The 18,909-nt window shown below is 41.8% G+C and overlaps 1 protein-coding gene across 4 annotated transcripts in view; it reads left to right on the top strand.

Moving 5' to 3' along the window:
• The first annotated feature begins 2,197 nt into the window (after positions 1–2,197).
• EDRF1 (erythroid differentiation regulatory factor 1) overlaps positions 2,198–18,909 on the top strand; it is a 50,070-nt gene continuing 33,358 nt past the window's right edge. For 3 of the 4 annotated variants that reach the window (XM_038409343.2, XM_038409340.2, XM_038409346.2), the window contains exons 1-6: positions 2,198–2,446; positions 5,828–6,036; positions 7,643–7,709; positions 16,121–16,246; positions 17,037–17,161; positions 17,616–17,775. In XM_038409343.2, coding sequence (XP_038265271.1) covers positions 2,330–2,446; positions 5,828–6,036; positions 7,643–7,709; positions 16,121–16,246; positions 17,037–17,161; positions 17,616–17,775 — 804 coding nt within the window. In that variant the 5' untranslated portion in view covers positions 2,198–2,329. Of the gene's footprint in view, positions 2,447–5,827; positions 6,037–7,642; positions 7,710–14,773; positions 14,815–16,120; positions 16,247–17,036; positions 17,162–17,615; positions 17,776–18,909 lie in introns of those variants that run through there. The other variant, XM_043519254.1, reaches the window with a different exon arrangement.

Below are 18,909 nucleotides of genomic sequence, written 5' to 3'. Positions count from 1 at the left end.
CACACTATCAGAGGCTCGTTCACCTGCGCATCTACCAATGTGATATATGCCATCATGTGCCAGCAATGCCCCTCTGCCATGTACATTGGCCAAACTGGACAGTCTCTACGTAAAAGAATGAATGGACACAAATCAGACGTCAAGAATTATAACATTCAAAAACCAGTTGGAGAACACTTCAATCTCTCTGGTCACTCGATCACAGACCTAAGAGTGGCTATACTTCAACAAAAAAGCTTCAAAAACAGACTCCAACGAGAGACTGCTGAATTGGAATTAATTTGCAAACTGGATACAATTAACTTAGGCTTGAATAGAGACTGGGAATGGATGAGTCATTACACAAAGTAAAACTATTTCCCCATGGTATTTCTCCCTCCCACCCCACCCCCCACTGTTCCTCTGATATTCTTGTTAACTGCTGGAATTAGCCTACCTGCTTGTCACCATGAAAGGTTTTCCTCCTTCCCCCCCCCTGCTGTTGGTGATGGCTTATCTTAAGTGATCACTCTCCTTACAGTGTGTATGATAAACCCATTGTTTCATGTTCTCTGTGTGTGTGTATATAAATCTCTCCTCTGTTTTTTCCACCAAATGCATCCGATGAAGTGAGCTGTAGCTCACGAAAGCTTATGCTCTAATAAATTTGTTAGTCTCTAAGGTGCCACAAGTACTCCTTTTCTTTTTGCGAATACAGACTAACACGGCTGCTACTCTGAAACTAGTCAGAGTACTGTAACTTCTGTAAGCATCTGCTAAAGAATGTCTGGTAATTACAGATCAAAGAAATAATTTGGATGCCATTAGTTTTAATATGAAGGAAGCTCATGGAGATAGCTTACTGTAAGAACACAAGAATAGTTATATTGGGTCAGATCAATAGACCAACTATCCCAATATCCTGTCTTCCAGCAGTAGCTGGTGCCCGATGTTTCAAAGGGAATGAACTGAACAGGGAAATTATCAAATGATCCATCCCCTGTTGTCCAGTCCCTGCTGCTGGCAGCCAGAGGTTTAGGAAGACTCAGAGCATGGGGTTGTATCTCTAACCGTCCTGGCTAGTAGCCATTGATGGACCTACCCTCCATTAACTTATCTAATTCTTTTTTGAACCCCAAAACAAGGAGTCTGGTGGCACCTTGTGGTTTTTGTGGATACCGAGTAACATGGCTGCCCCGATACTTGATTTTTTGAACAGTTATACTTTTGGCTTTCACAACACCCCCATCAGTGAGTTCAATAAGTACTTCTTTTTGTTTGTTTCACACCTGCTGCCTATTAATTTTATTGGGTGATATGCAAAGGGGTAAAAAACAATTCCCTATTCCCTTTTTTCCACACCAGTCATGATTGTATAGCCATCATGCCCCTCCACCCCCAGTCACCTCTTTCCTAAACTGAACAGTCCCAGTCTTTTTAAACTCACCTCATACAGAAGAAAAGGAGTACTTGTGGCACCTTAGAGACTAACACATTTATTAGAGCATAAGCTTTCGTGAGCTACAGCTCACTTCATCGGAAATGCATCCGATGAAGTGAGCTGTAGCTCACGAAAGCTTATGCTCTAATAACACGGCTGCTACTCTGAAACCTCTCCTTACAGTGTGTATGATAAACTCAGTTTCATGTTCTCTGTGTGTGTATATAAATCTCCCCTCTGTTTTTTCCACCAAATGCATCCGATGAAGTGAGCTGTAGCTCACGAAAGCTTATGCTCTAATACATTTGTTAGTCTCTAAGGTGCCACAAGTCCTCCTTTTCTTTTTGCCAATACAGACTAACACGGCGGCTACTCTGAAACCTCTCATACAGAAGCTTTTCCATACCCCCATCATTTGTCTTGCCCCTCTCTCTACTTTTCCCAGTTCTAATATGGCTCTTTCTAGATGGGGCGAGCAGAACGCCACACAGTATTCAAGGTGTGGGCATACCATGGATTTATGGCATGATGATATTCTCTTGCTGGCTGCTGCACACTTTGCACACACGGGCGCCAGTTCCCCGCTCGCCAACATGCAACGGACTCGTTGCTGTTACTTTTACGAGGGCCACAGGCACGGACATGACACAAGCCGCTCCCCACAGTGCAGCCTTCGCTGAAGCCCCCGTGCGCGGCGCGCGGACAGCCCCGGCCAAAGACGCCTGTGCCGAAGCACGTCTGCGAGCCGCGAGCGTACACGAGGGCTGCGCCTGGCAAGTCCCGCGAGAAGAAGCCTTCTCCGCGAGATTTCCGTTCCTCCTTCCCCTCGGCCTCCGCGGCTGCTGGGGGCAGCCGCGGCCTCCCGCTTCTTCCCCCGCCGGGGCCGGGCTGGCTGCGAGGACAGAGCCAATGGAGGGCACGGGGGCTCCCCCGCCCCAGGGAGCCTGTGCTGAAGCGGGCCCCGCCGCGGGAAGCGACTTAGGGGGGCCCGTCGCGCTGAAGGGAGACCCCGAGGAGCTCAAGCAGGTGAGCGGCAGCAGCCTGCCCCGGGGCTCCGAGCCCGCAGCCAGCTCGCGGTTCGCTGGGGCCCGGCCCGCTTGTGGGCTCCGCTCCCACACCCGAGGTCCTGGAGCTGGGGCGCCCGCTCCTCTCCCCCGTCTACACGCACGCCGGGGTGTCTGCCCTGCGGACTCGCACCTGTGTCCGTAGCCGGGGTATCGCCCACGTTTTCCCCCGGAGGTGCGTGGCGGTGGGTGTCAGCAAGCCAGGGGGCCTGGGCGTGCGGCCGGCTCTGCACCGGTCGGATTACCAGGTGTCACTCCGGCACGGTGGCGGTTTCCCATTGCCTCGGGGTCCGCCTTCAGCGCCCCGCCTTACAGTTAGAAAGAGGAAAGGAGGACTTGTGGCACCGTAGAGACTAACACATTTATTTGAGCAGAAGCTTTCGTGAGCTACAGCCCACTTCATCGGATGCATGGAGACAGGAAAACAGGAGTGGTTAAGTCTGTTTCCCAAAGTCAGAGGGTCAGTGTCTAGAAGGAATTTGAGTGTGCTCAGACTATGCTCCTCTTCCTTACTTTGCACTTAGGGCTCATACACACTACCACTTACGTTGATATAATTTATCGCCAGCGGGATTGTGAATAAACCGGCTCTCCCCTGTCTTGAAGAGGGGAAACAAATATGGGCCTACTCCAGAGGAGCTGCTGGGAATATATTTCTTGAGGATGAGGGAGAGCTTGTAAAGTACTTCCATAAAATATGCTAAATTTAGATAAAATAGACATCTATTTATCTTGTCAACATTGCACCATGCGATGATCGCTACTGCGTTCAATTTCTTTCATTGGATTTTGCTTCATAGAGGTGACCTGGTTTCAGGGTAAACCTGTAAAGGTGATCTTTTAAATAGTGGCAGTTATTAATAAGCATCTTCTATGCAATTAGGGTTTGTTAGCCATTCTCTTTCAATGAAACGTAGAGCACCACACATCTAGCTTCACTTTCTCTCCTATCACAGTAGGAATGGCTTCTAGAGAACACCCCTTAGGTACAGTTCAGTCGGTTTAGTAGGTGGGGTGCATTGCTACCTATACTGCAGTTTGACATCTGTTCCACCTTGGGAGCTGTGATACTCTGAGTGCCTTTTCCAGACCCGTAGAAGAGCTCTGTATAGTTTGAAAGCTTGTCTCTTTCACCAACAGAGGTTGAGCCAATAAAAGATATTACCTCATCCTCCTTGTGTCCTTGGACCAACACAGCTAAAACAGTGCAAACATGTAGTAAACTGACATACCCTGTGAGGATAATAATGAACTGCTACCACAGTTGCAAACTTCATAGTATGCCAAATTACTCTGTGTATTAGTGTGGTGCCTGAGCTGCAGAGGAAAGAAGAGGAGCTCTCCAAAGCCACCATTTGGATTTTTTCAATAAAGAAACCAGCATAGCCTTAAATTCTCTCTATCCCCCCCTTCAAACCGTTTCCCCTTCTTGCCTGTCTTCCTTCTCCTCGCTCTGACTTTCCCTCTTCCTTCCCCCACACCCGCCAAATCCTACTCTTCTTAATATTTCTTTGGTATTTTAATGCAATAGCCCAAACTAGGGTTTGGGGCATGGCTATTGAATCTTTGTTGTGTTTAGCCATACTGTAACTGTTGGTATCTATGCTTGTGTGCCCCATTGAGTTGCAAAGCCTCGCCCTCTGAAAATAGTCATTAGAAATTAAATATAGGAGTCCCTTTGATCTCACTAAACTCAGGGTTGCTAACCTTTCTAATAAAAAGGAATATTACAAATTATTGGCTCTACAGGGTAATCAGTTTTTATTATTTATTTGCTATGCACTGACAGAGTATTTGATTCTGTATAAGACAGATTAAAAATAGCCTTGTTAAATTAGGATGTCAGTTTCTAGTATAGCTTCATTGGTGCAGATCCCTAGTGTAGATCTGATCTGGGGAAGTTCGCTTCAGTTTCAAATTAAACTAAACTGTACCAGTATAAATTGTCTAGAGTAGGGGTTTGCATGGTGTAATTACACTCAGGGCTTGTCTACACTTACATTTTATAGCGCTGTAACTTGCTGGCTCAGGGGTGTGAAAAATCACCCCCCTGAGCACAGCAAGTCTGAGTGCTTTAAAGCGCTAGCGTAGGCAGGCTCCAAGCACTGGGAGCTAATCCCCTTGTGGAGGTGTATTACCAGGAGTGCTGGGAGAGCTCTCGCGCGTGACCATACTCTCACTTCTTCAAAGCGCTGCCGTGGGAGCATTCCCGCAACAGCGCTTTGAAGTTTCCAGTGTAGCTATACCCAGAGTGTCAGAAATCCCAGTGTAGACAAGATGAGACTACTCTGAGGTATTGTCTAAAAGAATTTGCATGTTTGTTGTCTCATAAGAGATTACTGGTTACTTTTGCTATGCATGACTGTTGCATATTCAGACTTTACACTTATTGTATGCAGTGTTGGGAAACCAGAAGTTCTAGTAAAGAGACCTACGTGGACAGGCCCCACTTCAGGTCTTTGGGGGTCTGCCTGGGCTTACGGGTCTGTTCACTCAGATTCAATTGCAGAATCAGGACCTTTCCTACACACAGCATGCATATTACTGCTACAAAGCAGTAACCTCTGGAGTAGAAAATGAGCAACTGGCACATTGCAAAACAGCTGAACCCCAGAAAGAGGGCTTGTTTCAGTTTTCTATGTGGTAATACTTAAAATGCATTTATGTTGCTGTTTGTTTTTTCTTCTGATGTTTAGATGTTCTGTGATATGCTGATACAGGTTGGTTATTACTAATCTTGTGGGAATGATACATATTCTGAATATAGATATAAAACACTTTGGGAGGCTTAAAATGAAAGGCACTAATTTAAGCGGAGCACATAGCAGCACATGTAGTTAAGGTTGTCTGACGTGTAATACCCTGTCTTCAGTTGTGTTAGTAATTGTATATTTACACCAGGACTGAGGTATGGTAGTTAAAAATCTAATTATAAACCCTTATTTCTGTCAGCACATAATGCTTTTCACTATTATACTTAATCTGTAATGAGATCTGCAAAATGTTTTCTTAGTCTAAATCATACAAAGATTTATAAAGCGTGTGCTTCATTTTATGCTCTGTGGTAAGTTCTACTGACTTCAGTAGCATTTCTCACAGTACATAAAGTTAAGCATAAGCTTAAGAATACTACTGAAGTCAGTGGAACTTCTCACAATGTGTGAAGTTAAACATGTAAATCTTTACAGGATTAGGCCTTAATTAAGTTGAGTAGAAAATGGCCTGTTAATTGTATTCCTAGTATAGTCAGTTAATGGAATTGAACTGACATCAAATAAAGTCTAATAACTTTTTAAGAAACTAATTTATAATGAAGGACTCTAATTTCTGTTCTGCAAACTAGGGATCAGTGTTATTTCTTGGAGGCAACGAAGTAAAAAGCAGTGCTGTGGTGAAATATTCATCTGCCCCACCACAAGCAGCATTTGCCCGTCTTCAAGAGAAGACTGATTTGAAACTTCCACCTGCCAATTGGTTACGTGAAAGCGCCAAACTGGGGCCAGCAGGAACAACCATTCTTGGCAACAGCAAGAAAAGCAAACTATTTTCAAGGTAACACTGACATCACTACAAATTGTCCTATTGTTATCCCTTCTGTTTCTCCTTCTTTCTCTGTCTTTGCACTCTCCTTTGCCTTCCCTCACCCAATATGCTTTAATCCCTCCTTGCTTAGAAGGTGATTAAGAATTCCAGTTATGGTGGTAGATTTTGCGATGTGTATGCTGGCAAATGGACTGAGACAATCAAACTCACTTCATGTTGACTACCTGCAATTGGATGGTATCAGTTGGTCAAGCTAGATTGACTGAGTAATAATAGGAATTCTGCTCTTTGATCATATAAGGAAATGGAATAGTATTCTGAAACAAATCTGTAGCCTCCTTACTGTTAATCAGGAATTGGCTGCGGGCTTGGAAATTCAGGAATAAGAATGGACACATTTATGGAAATTTTTTTGCCATGCCTACAATAAATGTATGTTTTAAAAATAAAAATAGGTGGCAAATACCTAAGGAAAATAATTAGTAAAACATGGTGGTTTGATATTCTGGAAATTGGACAAGGAAAGTTCAGCAATGAAAAAAGGTCTCTGGTATCACAGCCAGTGTCAAGTCTGGGATGATCTGCTGAATGCGTGAAAATCACTCAAAGCAAATTGGCATCTAGGATGAAAATCACTATGCACAGGACTCACACCTCTTAAATTGCCAAATTAGGGCTTAAGTGGCACATTACTTTTGCGGACCCTGTGCGCAGCAGGGAATTTTTAAAAAAACATTAAACAGTGGGCAGAATTAATACATGTGCTTTAATTAGGTAGGTTAGTGAATTCCTGTTTTTACTTTCTCTGCCTTTTTTTATTTTGGAATTGTTCACAGATGGAAATGCACAAACTTTCCAGGGAAACACCAAATTCTAGTAGTTAAAGCACCAGTTCAGGGCTGTGTGAATGTCTCTGGTCACATTGAGATGAATGTGCCACCTAGCTTAATTTGAAAAAGTGGTCTACATAGAAAACTCTCTTCTTTGAATTACATGCAACTTGGAGAGATAAGGTTTTAAATAAGGCAGACAAACAGTAAGGATGTTGTGTTTTTTAAAATTAGGCTGTCCTGTTGCTGAGTCATTTTCCATAAAACATTATCTTAAATGGAAATTAAGAAAAGGAAGAAGTCCAGCTCTTAAACTGGGCTTAGCTCCTCCAGTTTTAATCACTTCAAAGAACAGAAACTTTTGGAAAATGAATGTTTATTCCCTTCTGGCAAATAATCACTTTTCATGATATGCTAACACATTTATTGCAACTTGCCTCCTTTCCATTACAAAACAAATAAAGCATCTTGTATAGTTGCCCTCATCTCTCTAAAAATGTGTTTTGTAATGACTGAAAACTGGATTTCAAGAACAATTTAAAGGTTGTTTCTTTGAAGCCACTTGTAACTTCAAAATGATTTTGTGGCATTTAAAGCTCAGATCCCGTTTTACTTTGTAATGGTTCTGTAGATTCTCTCTCTCTCTCTCTCTCTCTTTTTTTTTTTTTTTAATTTTTATGAAAGAATGGGTTTTCTTAAAGAGGCACTAAGTTCTTTGAGGAACAAGCAGTTAAGTTTTAAATGTCAAAATGCAATGGCTTAAACCTCTAATTTTTTTTAAATAGCTTTGGCATGGCATATGACTTCATTGACTCAGTTGGAAATGATGTGGATGTTGTGTCCGATTCTGAGGTATGTGCAGTTTATAGTTCAATAATTCTTCAGTTTTGTAATGGTATCTTGATTAAGAAAATGGCTTATGATACAGTAACTTTGTTTTGTTTTTACTAATCTTTTATTTAGTTAAATTATTTAAGAAAACTTCATTTCACTTTGGCTGTTTGCTAATAGCTTAAAGGAAGTTGTGACAACTGAGTGAATAAAGTACAAATAGCTTCGAGTTTTTATTTGCAGTGTAGACATACCCAAAGATACAGATGGACAGAAGAGCACTGAGGAAAGGTGAGAAGCAAAGAGGATGGGAAAAGAAAATTGGGGGACCCCAAATAATTTTACATTTGAGGAAAAAATTGAAATGGTGAGCTGCTAAAACCAATCATTCATAATATTGTCCCCATAAAGTCAGTCGGAGTTTTGCTATTGACCTGAATGAGAGCATGACGAGGACCACTTCAGTAGCCTATTTGAATGCATTACAGTAAATTTTACTATATCTAACTCACGTTAGCAATAGGGGAAGAGCATTCTAGTAGCTTATACCCACGCCTAGTCAAATATTAGTATCTAGGTTATAGTTGCGAGGAAGACCCATTACCAAGCTGTTCCCTGACTTGCTGTCTCAAAGCTCCTACAAGAGGTCTGTTCCCTAATATTCTTATTTGAAATTCAGTAAGTCAGTAATGGTATGAGGACAATCACTTATTTACTATGCCAACGACCCTCCGACAAAATAATTGCATTTAAATGAGGCATTTTTGTATACCCAAAACACTATCAGTGGAATAACATTGTTATGGGACCAACCTTTCCTGCTTTAAAAATAGAGCCTCCTCTTTTACTTTGATAATTAAACATTCTGATAAATACTCAGACATTTACTGTTTGCTTAACAGATAAAATAGCTGTCGTTTATACTCTCAAAAGTATTAGCATAAGATGACCATTATCTCCAAATAAAGATATTTGTAGGGCTTGCAGAAATACAATAGTTTGGTATAACTTGTTGCGTGGGGGTTGGGTTTCTTTTTTGCTTTGAAAATCTCTTGTATTAAATTCAAGCATTTAAAACATTTCTTTTCATAATGAATATTATGTAAGCTCGTATTTTCTGTGGTGGCATTATGCAATAACATTTAAACATGAATCCACAATTTCTCTTTAATGTTTTCATTATGAGAATTTGGTTTACTGTAGCATATTCAACATCTACCTTATGTTTTCAACTTCTTTCCTCTACTTTCATTTTCATGATCCTGAGTAACAATAACTCTTTCAACTTGCTATTACCATATTTGTGCAAACTTGTTTCACTTAAAAATCCCTCTCATTTTAAAAGCGTTGGAGGTTTTCTTTTCAGTTAACATCAACTAAAAGGGACTTCTGTGAGCTCTAAGTTAGCATATGCTAATTGAAATAGCTCTATAATATTTAATCCATTTGCAATAATTTGCTAATGGATGAAACTTAGACAAATTGGGAAACCCACAAGTCCTTTGCAAGTGCTGCTTAGGAATATTTTTATTTTTGTGTAAGGTTCCTACTAGGAAATCTGGGGAGAGAATCCCATGTCTGTAGTCTCAGCCACCTTTTTGCCATCTTGTCTCCACTTCTCTCCACACAGGATCTTGTAAATTTATTCAAAAAGAGAATTGACAAAATAAATGATCTTTCTCGTGCTCAGCTTGCCTTCCGTTCCTTTTCAACAACTCTCTCCTCTTTCTTCCCTATCACAGACACAGAAGATTCTTGTCTGCGCTGCTCCTCTAACACTCCAGTGGCCCTATTCCATCTGCTGATCTCCCTTGCGCCTACTCTCATCTCCTCCCTTACTTTTTGCCTGAACCTCACACTCTCCTCTGGCTTTTTCCCCTCACAATACAAGCATGCTTTAGTCTCTTCCATCTTAAAAACAAAACCGAACAGAAAAAAGCCACCCCCCTCCCTTTGATCCTATTTGCATCTCCAACTACCACCCTCTTCCTTTCACCTCAAAGTTCGTTGAATATGTTGTTTACAATTGCTGTCTGGAGTTCCTCTCTTCCAGTTCCAGCCTAGATCCTCTCCAATCTGGTTTCCCCCTCTTGCACTCAATATAACATAAGAATGGCCATACTGGGTCAGACCAATGGTCCATCTAGCCTAGTATCCTGTCTTCCAACAGTGGCCAATGCCAGATGTTTCAAAGAGAATGAATAGAATAGTGCAATATCATAGATTCATAGATACTAAGGTCAGAAGGGACCATTCTGATCATCTAGTCCAACCTCCTGCACAGCACAGGCCACAGAATCTCACCCACCCACTCCTATGAAAAACCTCACCCATGTCTGAGCTATTGAAGTCCTTAAATCATGGTTCAAAGACTTCAAGGAGCAGAGAACCCTCCCTCAAGTCAACCATGCCCCATGCTACAGAGGAAGGCGAAAAACCTCCAGGGCCTCTCCAATCTGCCCTGGAGGAAAATTCCTTCTCAACCCCAAATATGGCAATCAGCTAAACCCTGAGCATATGGGCAAGATTCACCAGCCAGATACCCAGGAAAGAATTTTCTATAGTAACTCAGATCCCATCCATCTAATATCCCATCTCAGGGGATTAGTCCTATTTACCCTGAATATTTAAAGATCAATTACTTACCAAAATCCCATTATCCCATCATACCATCTCCTCCATAAACTTATCGAGTAGAATCTTAAAACCAGAATCTTTTGACCCCACTGCTTCCCTTGGAAGGCTATTCCAAAACTTCACTCCTCTGATGGTTAAAAACCTTCGTCTGATTTAAAGTCTAAACTTCCTGGTGGCCAGTTTATACCCATCTACCAATTACTTCTAATTGATGCGTCCCCAACTTATAGCTAAAATTCTTGTTATTAATCCCTAAATGCATAACCTTACACTTCTCACTATTAAATTTCATCCTATTACTATTACTCTAGTATACAAGGTCATCCAGATCCTGCTGTATAATATCCCGATCCTTCTCCGAATTGGCAATACCTCCCAACTTTGTATCATCCGCAAACTTTATTAGCGCACACCCACTTTTTGTGCCAAGGTCAGTAATAAAAAGATCCCTGAGGAACTCCACTGGTAACCTCCCTCCAACCTGACAGTTTGCCTTTCAGTAGGACCCGTTGCAGTCTCCCCTTTAACCACTTCCTTATCCACCTTTTGATGTTCATATTGATCCCCATCTTCTCCAATTTAACTAATAATTCCCCATGTGGCACGGTATCAAATGCCTTACTGAAATCTAGGTAAATTAGATCCACTGCATTTCTTTTATCTAAAAAATCTGTTACCTTTTCAAAAAAGGAGATTAGGTTGGTTTGGCATGGATCAAGTGATCCATCCCCTGTTATCTGCTCCCAGCTTCTGGCAGTCAGAAATTTAGGGACACCCAGGGCATAGGGTTGCATCCCTGATAATCTTGGCTAATAGCCATTGATGGGCCTATCTTTCATGAACTTATCTAATTCATTTTTGAATCCAGTTATAGTTTTGGCCTTCACAACAACCGCTAGCAAAGAGTTCCACAAAAGGAACTGTGCATTGTGTGAAGAATTACTTCATTTTGTTTGTCTTAAACCTGTTGCCCATTTATTTCATTGTGTGACCACTCACTGAAACTCTCGTTGCCAAAGTCATTAATTGTTGTGTGCATTGTAATTGTAGCTGTGTTGGTCTCAGAATATTAGAGAGACAAGGTGGGTGAGGGAATACCTTTTATTGGACCACCTTGTGTCTCTCACCTTGGCCTTTCTCTTAGCCAAAGCTCAGAAGCAGTACTGCATTCTCAAGCTCCTTGACCTGTAGGCCACCTTCAGCATTGTCAACCATGCTCCTCTTCTTGAAATCTTGTCTTTTGTGATTCTGTCCTCTCATGGTTCTGTTCCTACTTCTCGCATTACTCCTTCAGCATGTTCTCTGGAGGATCCTCCTCTCCCCCCAACAACTTTCTATGGGGGTTCCACAGGGATCCATCCTTGGTGCCCTTCTCTTCTCTTTTTCTACACCTTATCTCTGGGTAATCTCATGTGCAAACAATTGTCAACACAGAAATGGCAGTTGAATTTGAGATCTACCTCTGTATAGAATCATAGAATCATAGAATCATAGAATATCAGGGTTGGAAGGGACCCCAGAAGGTCATCTAGTCCAACCCCCTGCTCAAAGCAGGACCAAGTCCCAGTTAAATCATCCCAGCTAGGGCTTTGTCAAGCCTGACCTTAAAAACCTCTAAGGAAGGAGATTCTACCACCTCCCTAGGTAACGCATTCCAGTGTTTCACCACCCTCTTAGTGAAAAAGTTTTTCCTAATATCCAATCTAAACCTTCCCCATTGCAACTTGAGACCATTACTCCTCGTTCTGTCATCTGCTACCATTGAGAACAGTCTAGAGCCATCCTCTTTGAAACCCCCTTTCAGGTAGTTGAAAGCAGCTATCAAATCCCCCCTCATTCTTCTCTTCTGCAGACTAAACAATCCCAGCTCCCTCAGCCTCTCCTCATAAGTCATGTGCTCTAGACCCCTAATCATTTTCGTTGCCCTTCGTTGTACTCTTTCCAATTTATCCACATCCTTCCTGTAGTGTGGGGCCCAAAACTGGACACAGTACTCCAGATGAGGCCTCACCAGTGTCGAATAGAGGGGAACGATCACGTCCCTCGATCTGCTCGCTATGCCCCTACTTATACAACCCAAAATGCCATTGGCCTTCTTGGCAACAAGGGCACACTGCTGACTCATATCCAGCTTCTCGTCCACTGTCACCCCTAGGTCCTTTTCCGCAGAACTGCTGCCGAGCCATTCGGTCCCTAGTCTGTAGCGGTGCATTGGATTCTTCCATCCTAAGTGCAGGACCCTGCATTTATCCTTATTGAACCTCATTAGATTTCTTTTGGCCCAATCCTCCAATTTGTCTAGGTCCTTCTGTATCCTATCCCTCCCCTCCAGCGTATCTACCACTCCTCCCAGTTTGGTATCATCCGCAAATTTGCTGAGAGTGCAATCCACACCATCCTCCAGATCATTTATGAAGATATTGAACAAAACGGGCCCCAGGACCGACCCCTGGGGCACTCCACTTGACACCGGCTGCCAACTAGACATGGAGCCATTGATCACTACCCGTTGAGCCCGACAATCTAGCCAGCTTTCTACCCACCTTATAGTGCATTCATCCAGCCCATACTTCCTTAACTTGCTGACAAGAATGCTGTGGGAGACCGTGTCAAAAGCTTTGCTAAAGTCAAGAAACAATACATCCACTGCTTTCCCTTCATCCACAGAACCAGTAATCTCATCATAAAAGGCGATTAGATTAGTCAGGCATGACCTTCCCTTGGTGAATCCATGCTGACTGTTCCTGATCACTTTCCTCTCCTCTAAGTGCTTCAGGATTGATTCTTTGAGGACCTGCTCCATGATTTTTCCAGGGACTGAGGTTAGGCTGACCGGCCTGTAGTTCCCAGGATCCTCCTTCTTCCCTTTTTTAAAGATGGGCACTACATTAGCCTTTTTCCAGTCATCCGGGACTTCCCCCGTTCGCCACGAGTTTTCAAAGATAATGGCCAAGGGCTCTGCAATCACAGCCGCCAATTCCTTCAGCACTCTCGGATGCAATTCGTCCGGCCCCATGGACTTGTGCACGTCCAGCTTTTCTAAATAGTCCCTAACCACCTCTATCTCTACAGAGGGCTGGCCATCTCTTCCCCATTTTGTGTTGCCCAGCACAGCAGTCTGGGAGCTGACCTTGTTAGTGAAAACAGAGGCAAAAAAAGCATTGAGTACATTAGCTTTTTCCACATCCTCTGTCACTAGCTTGCCTCCCTCATTCAGTAAGGGGCCCACACTTTCCTTGGCTTTCTTCTTGTTGCCAACATACCTGAAGAAACCCTTCTTGTTACTCTTGACATCTCTTGCTAGCTGCAGCTCCAGGTGCGATTTGGCCCTCCTGATATCTTTCCTACATTCCCGAGCAATATTTTTATACTCTTCCCTGGTCATATGTCCAAGCTTCCACTTCTTGTAAGCTTCTTTTTTATGTTTAAGATCCGCTAGGATTTCACCATTAAGCCAAGCTGGTCGCCTGCCATATTTACTATTCTTTCGAGTCATCGGGATGGTTTGTCCCTGTAACCTCAACAGGGATTCCTTGAAATACAGCCAGCTCTCCTGGACTCCCTTCCCTTTCATGTTAGTCCCCCAGGGGATCCTGGCCATCTGTTCCCTGAGGGAGTCAAAGTCTGACTCCAGACCTGTCTCCTTCTGTCAATCTAAAATTTTGGTGTCTCTCTGACATCTCCTCATGGATGTCTAGCTGTGGGCTCAAGTTAAAAGCAGCTAAAACAGAGTTCTTAATCTCCCCCTTTCCAACTATCTAATTTTTCAATCACCGTGGACATAATCTCCATTCTGCCTGTCATTTAGGCTCTTGAACTGGGTGTCCACTTCTATTCGGGCCTCCCTCCCTCACATCTAGGCTATGTCTAAATCTTAGAGATGTCAGACTGAAAAAATATGCAATGTACAGACTCTCCTATCCATTTACAATTAAATTCTGGTCTCTGTTCTTATCGTGTCAATTAATTCTTCATCCTTCTCTCTGGTCTTGCTCATATCCATTCAGAGTGCTGCTGCAAAGATAATTTTCCTATCCACCATGCTTTGATCGTGTCATCCCTTCACTAGCTCCTGTTTCTCTATCAAATCAGAAATAAGCTGCTTGTCTTCGCTTTCAAGGCTCTCTATGGCCTATCCCCCCGTTTTATCTCTCATTCACTCCTGAGATGTTGACTCTAGCCTCTGATGGACCCCATGGTGTCATCTCCCATTTGCTAAAGTTTCAAACAAGCATCTTTCTCCCAACCATGGAGGAGGTGCATGGGAGATAACTACTTGTAAACATCTAGAAAACTAATACATCAACATACTTTAAACTTTCCTTTTCTGTGAAGCCTACTAAACATTTGATGATGGCTAGATTGCTGAGACCACTGCTCATCATGCTACCAATTTTGTCTTATTTCTTCCTTTTACTCCTCTGTCTATTGGTTTTTATCCATTGGTTGTCTCTTGTCCTATACTTAGATTGAAAGCTTCTTAGTGCAGGTACTGTCTTTTTGTTCTGTTTGTACAGCACCTAGCACAATGGGACTAAGACTAGGACCCTTAGGCCCTGTGGTAATACACATAATAAGTAGAATCTCTGCAGTTGAAGTAGTAGCATATTGAGTGGTAATCTCTTGAGTGCTGACAGCTGATATCAAAGGCTTGGGTGTTTGTTTGTTTGTTTTCAGATATACTTCTATATTGGGCTCTGCTCAAACAAAGGATGAGCACATACATTTGATTTAACTTCACAGACAAGCAATCCTGATCTCTTGTGCTTGATAACTAAGGCTGCGAGTTTATCATGGAAGTCACAGATTCTGTGACTTCTGCAGCAGCTGGTGTGGCTGGCCCGGGGGCTCCCTGAGCAACTCAAGCAGCCCCTGGGCCAGCTGCATCCGCCACTGCTGGGGCAGTCTCGGGCCACCATGGGACCCCTCCCCCAGCAGCAGGAGTTTGGTTATGGGAGGGGGTGAGGGCTCTGGGTGGTGCTTATATCCGGGGGGGCTCCCCAGAAGCAGTGACATCCCTCAGCTCCTAGGTGAAGGCATGGCCAGTAGCTCTGCGTGCTGCCTCCTGCCTGCAGGCATCGCCCCCACAGCTCCCATTGGCCGCGGTTTCTGGCCAGTGGGAGCTGCGGAGCACTCTGGGTGGAGGCAGTGCGCAGAGTTGCCTGGCCATGCCTCTGCCTGGGGCCCCCAAGCACCTTTGGCACCCCTGGGCTGCCTCCACTCCCCAAGATTTAGTCAGGTGTATAGTACAAGACATGGACAGGTCACAGGTCATGAATTTTTGTTTACTGCCCGTGACCTGTCCATGTCTTTTACTAAAAATACCCAGGACTAAAATGTAGTCTTATTGATAACCCATTGGGGCAGCATGGTGTACTCCCTCAGAGGAGTCTATTAGAACTACAGCTAAAATCAAAAGCAGCAAGGCTTGGCCAGAGGAGCAAGAAGAAGGGGAGGAAAGCCAGAGGGAGAGAAACAGATCGTGGAAAACAGGCAGAGATACAAGATGGTCTTTTTGTCATCATAAATGGTGCCTTTTGTGTTTGTCAGATGAGAAACAAGGCTTTCTGAAAACCTAGTTGAGGCATACTTGGTTCAGGAATGTTAGATGGCTGAATGAAGGTATTTAAAAAAAAAAAAAGTGACTTGTCCTTTTAAAAAAAAAATGTACTATTTTTTGTTTTCACTTATGATAGATTGTTCTTGCATTTCTGAACATTCTAATCTCTTTATAATTCAGTGTAATTGTCAGGAATATAACTTTTTTTTTTTTTTTTTTTTTTTTTTTTTGCAAGAACATTAAAAAACTTCTGAAGATACCTTACAGCAAGTCACATGTGAGCATGGCAGTACACCGTATTGGACGAACCCTTTTACTGGATGAGTTAGATATTCAGGAGCTCTTCATGAGATCATCTCAGGTTAACCATTTGTTTTGTTAATGTCTTTGGTCACCTGGCATATGTATTTGAAGTGCAGTGTTATCAGCACAAAGGTATAGCAAATGTAGCAAAATTGCTGAGAATTGTATACAAAGGTGTTCACAAAGCACTTAAAAAGAAAAGGAGTACTTGTGGCACCTTAGAGACTAACAAATTTATTAGAGCATAAGCTTTCGTAAGCTACAGCTCACTTCATCGGATCCACCAAATGCATCCGATGAAGTGAGCTGTAGCTCACGAAAGCTTATGCTCTAATAAATTTGTTAGTCTCTAAGGTGCCACAAGTACTCCTTTTCTTTTTGCGAATACAGACTAACATGGCTGCTACTCTGAAACCTGACAAAGCACTTGGTTATTGTGGATTCTCTCTGGTTGCTATAGAACTACAATTTGCACTAGTAGATCAGGCATCTTTTTAACTGAGGGCATTGTATGCTTAAAATACCCCTTCTCACCTTTTCATTTAATGTCTTTGATATTGCTGGGCAGTTTTACAAATCTATTACTCAGTCTTTTAACACTGCATGAAACTATAATCTGTTTTTTTTTTTTTTGAAGAGTAGATTTCACAGAAATATGTTAAGTATAACTGATTTCAGAGTTCAGATGTCAAGGCACTGTTGTGAAAACTTATATCTTTTAACAGATTTTCTTTTATTTTGTGCCATTTCATGTGGGATGGGTATATTGTATCTGCTAAATGCTTAACTTAGATTCTTTTGTTCATGTGTTATTTCACATTAATTTCATGCTTATTTATGCTGCTTAGACGGGGGACTGGACGTGGCTTAAAGAGTTCTATCAAAGACTAATAGATCAGAAGTGGCAAAGAAAGAAGAAGAGTAAAGAACACTGGTACCAGAAGGCTATACTTTCCAAGTTTTTGTATTACAGGTAGTTTGATTATATTTTTATTTGCATAACTTGTGAGTTCTACCCCAATTTACTTTACTTTTCTCTGGTTCGTTATATTGAAATAAAAGTTAGATATGAAATTGTCTCTTTATCCTAAAACAAAATCTAGAGTATAACACTGATACAAGTAAGTTCTTTATTTAAAATATTTTAGTATTGGAGCATGATTTAGTTGAAAACACATTGCAGTACTGTTCTCTCAGAAAATCACGTAATTTTCAAGGATTTTTAACATGATCCTGGACACCTGTCTTTCTGCTCTAACTGATGAATTTACAAGATGGGTATTGCTGAGTAGTTTTTAACTAAATCAGCATTTGTGTCTCTCTTTTTTTTTTTTTTTTTGTGAAAATAAAATGCAGTAAATATCGGTTAGGCATTGCATATCATAACAATCTCAAATTCAATCTTTTTGAATTTGTCTTTCTGTCAGCATTAATGGTGATGGAGCTGCTCAGCCAGTTTCTTCCACTGCAGAACAGCATCATGAAGATCCAGTTCCTGATGAGAGTGATGAAGTAGGAAGGGCTTCCTGGCCAGCCCCTTTTGAAATGCCTTCTTCAGTATCTGAAGATCCAGGTTCTTCTAACCAGGTTAGTATGGATTAAATCTTAACAGACCTTAATTTTTATAGGAGAGAAGTATCTGGTGTCTAATATAAGCTATAAAAATGTAGTAGTCAAGAGTTCTCTTTTTATCTAAAGAAGCAGAATCTAATGTATAGAACAAGCCTTGCTCAACTAGACTCGGAAAGCCAAAAATGGTGCTTTTATGAGCAGTAATATATGGTACCTAATGCTTTATGAGCTGTATGCAGATAGACATCAGAAACTAATTTTGCCTATAGTTGATTTTCCTTAAATAGGATTAATGTGTTTTCGATATACAATTCTAATTATTGGGTTTCATTCCAGAATGAGCCACTGCCCTCCATTTGTGGCTCCATTTTAGTATACTTAGTCATAAAAAACTGGAATAAAAATATAGCCATATGAATGTCCTGCCTGCTCCTAGAAAACAAAAGTATGGGAGGGTCTGAGAAGTGATTTTTCATACATTATGTGTTGCAATACTGAGTTAGTGTGAAAAATCATATTTGCACATTTTTGCTCTTCGTTGGTTTGTCAATCGCAATCTTAAGGGAACTGTATTTTGACAATTTGTTGTTTCTTCAACAGTCGTACTGAAAAAAGATGACTCTCTCCTGTGTTGTTTCTACTGAGCTTCTATTTTAGCCTTTTCCCTGGTACTGTGAGGATGTGCTAAGGTGTGGTGATCGTCATCTTTTGTAGCATTGACATGGGCTGAAATGGATGAACCTGAAATCTGGAAGAATTTCAGAATACTTTGTCTTTTCAGAGTGCATGTTAATATTTCAATATTTATTGATGTTGAAGCAAACATCCTGACTTACTGAAGCAAAATCTTGGTCAATCTATATTTATGTTTAAGATGCTCACCAAAAGAGTGACTGATTTTAAAAACTAACTACCTGTCTACAGACATTCAGAATGTATTTATTGAACATACCTGGAATTTTCTTCATTATGGTCACGAATTTATTAAGTGTAATAGACTTTTCACTAATGAAGACGAGAGAGAGTTAAGCAAATATCTATTTTGTGATATATATCAAAGTAAGCAGAGATCATGTGGATCTGCTACCCTGATAGAATAGGTTCCACTGAACTCGTACAATATAATACAAGCAGTTTGTGTGCATTTTG

This window comes from Dermochelys coriacea, chromosome 7 (assembly GCF_009764565.3).
Source record: "Dermochelys coriacea isolate rDerCor1 chromosome 7, rDerCor1.pri.v4, whole genome shotgun sequence".
In the NCBI taxonomy this organism is placed as follows: domain Eukaryota; kingdom Metazoa; phylum Chordata; order Testudines; family Dermochelyidae; genus Dermochelys; species Dermochelys coriacea.
Note: the sequence above shows the minus strand (reverse complement) of the source record. Positions and strands in the feature narration are given on the sequence as shown.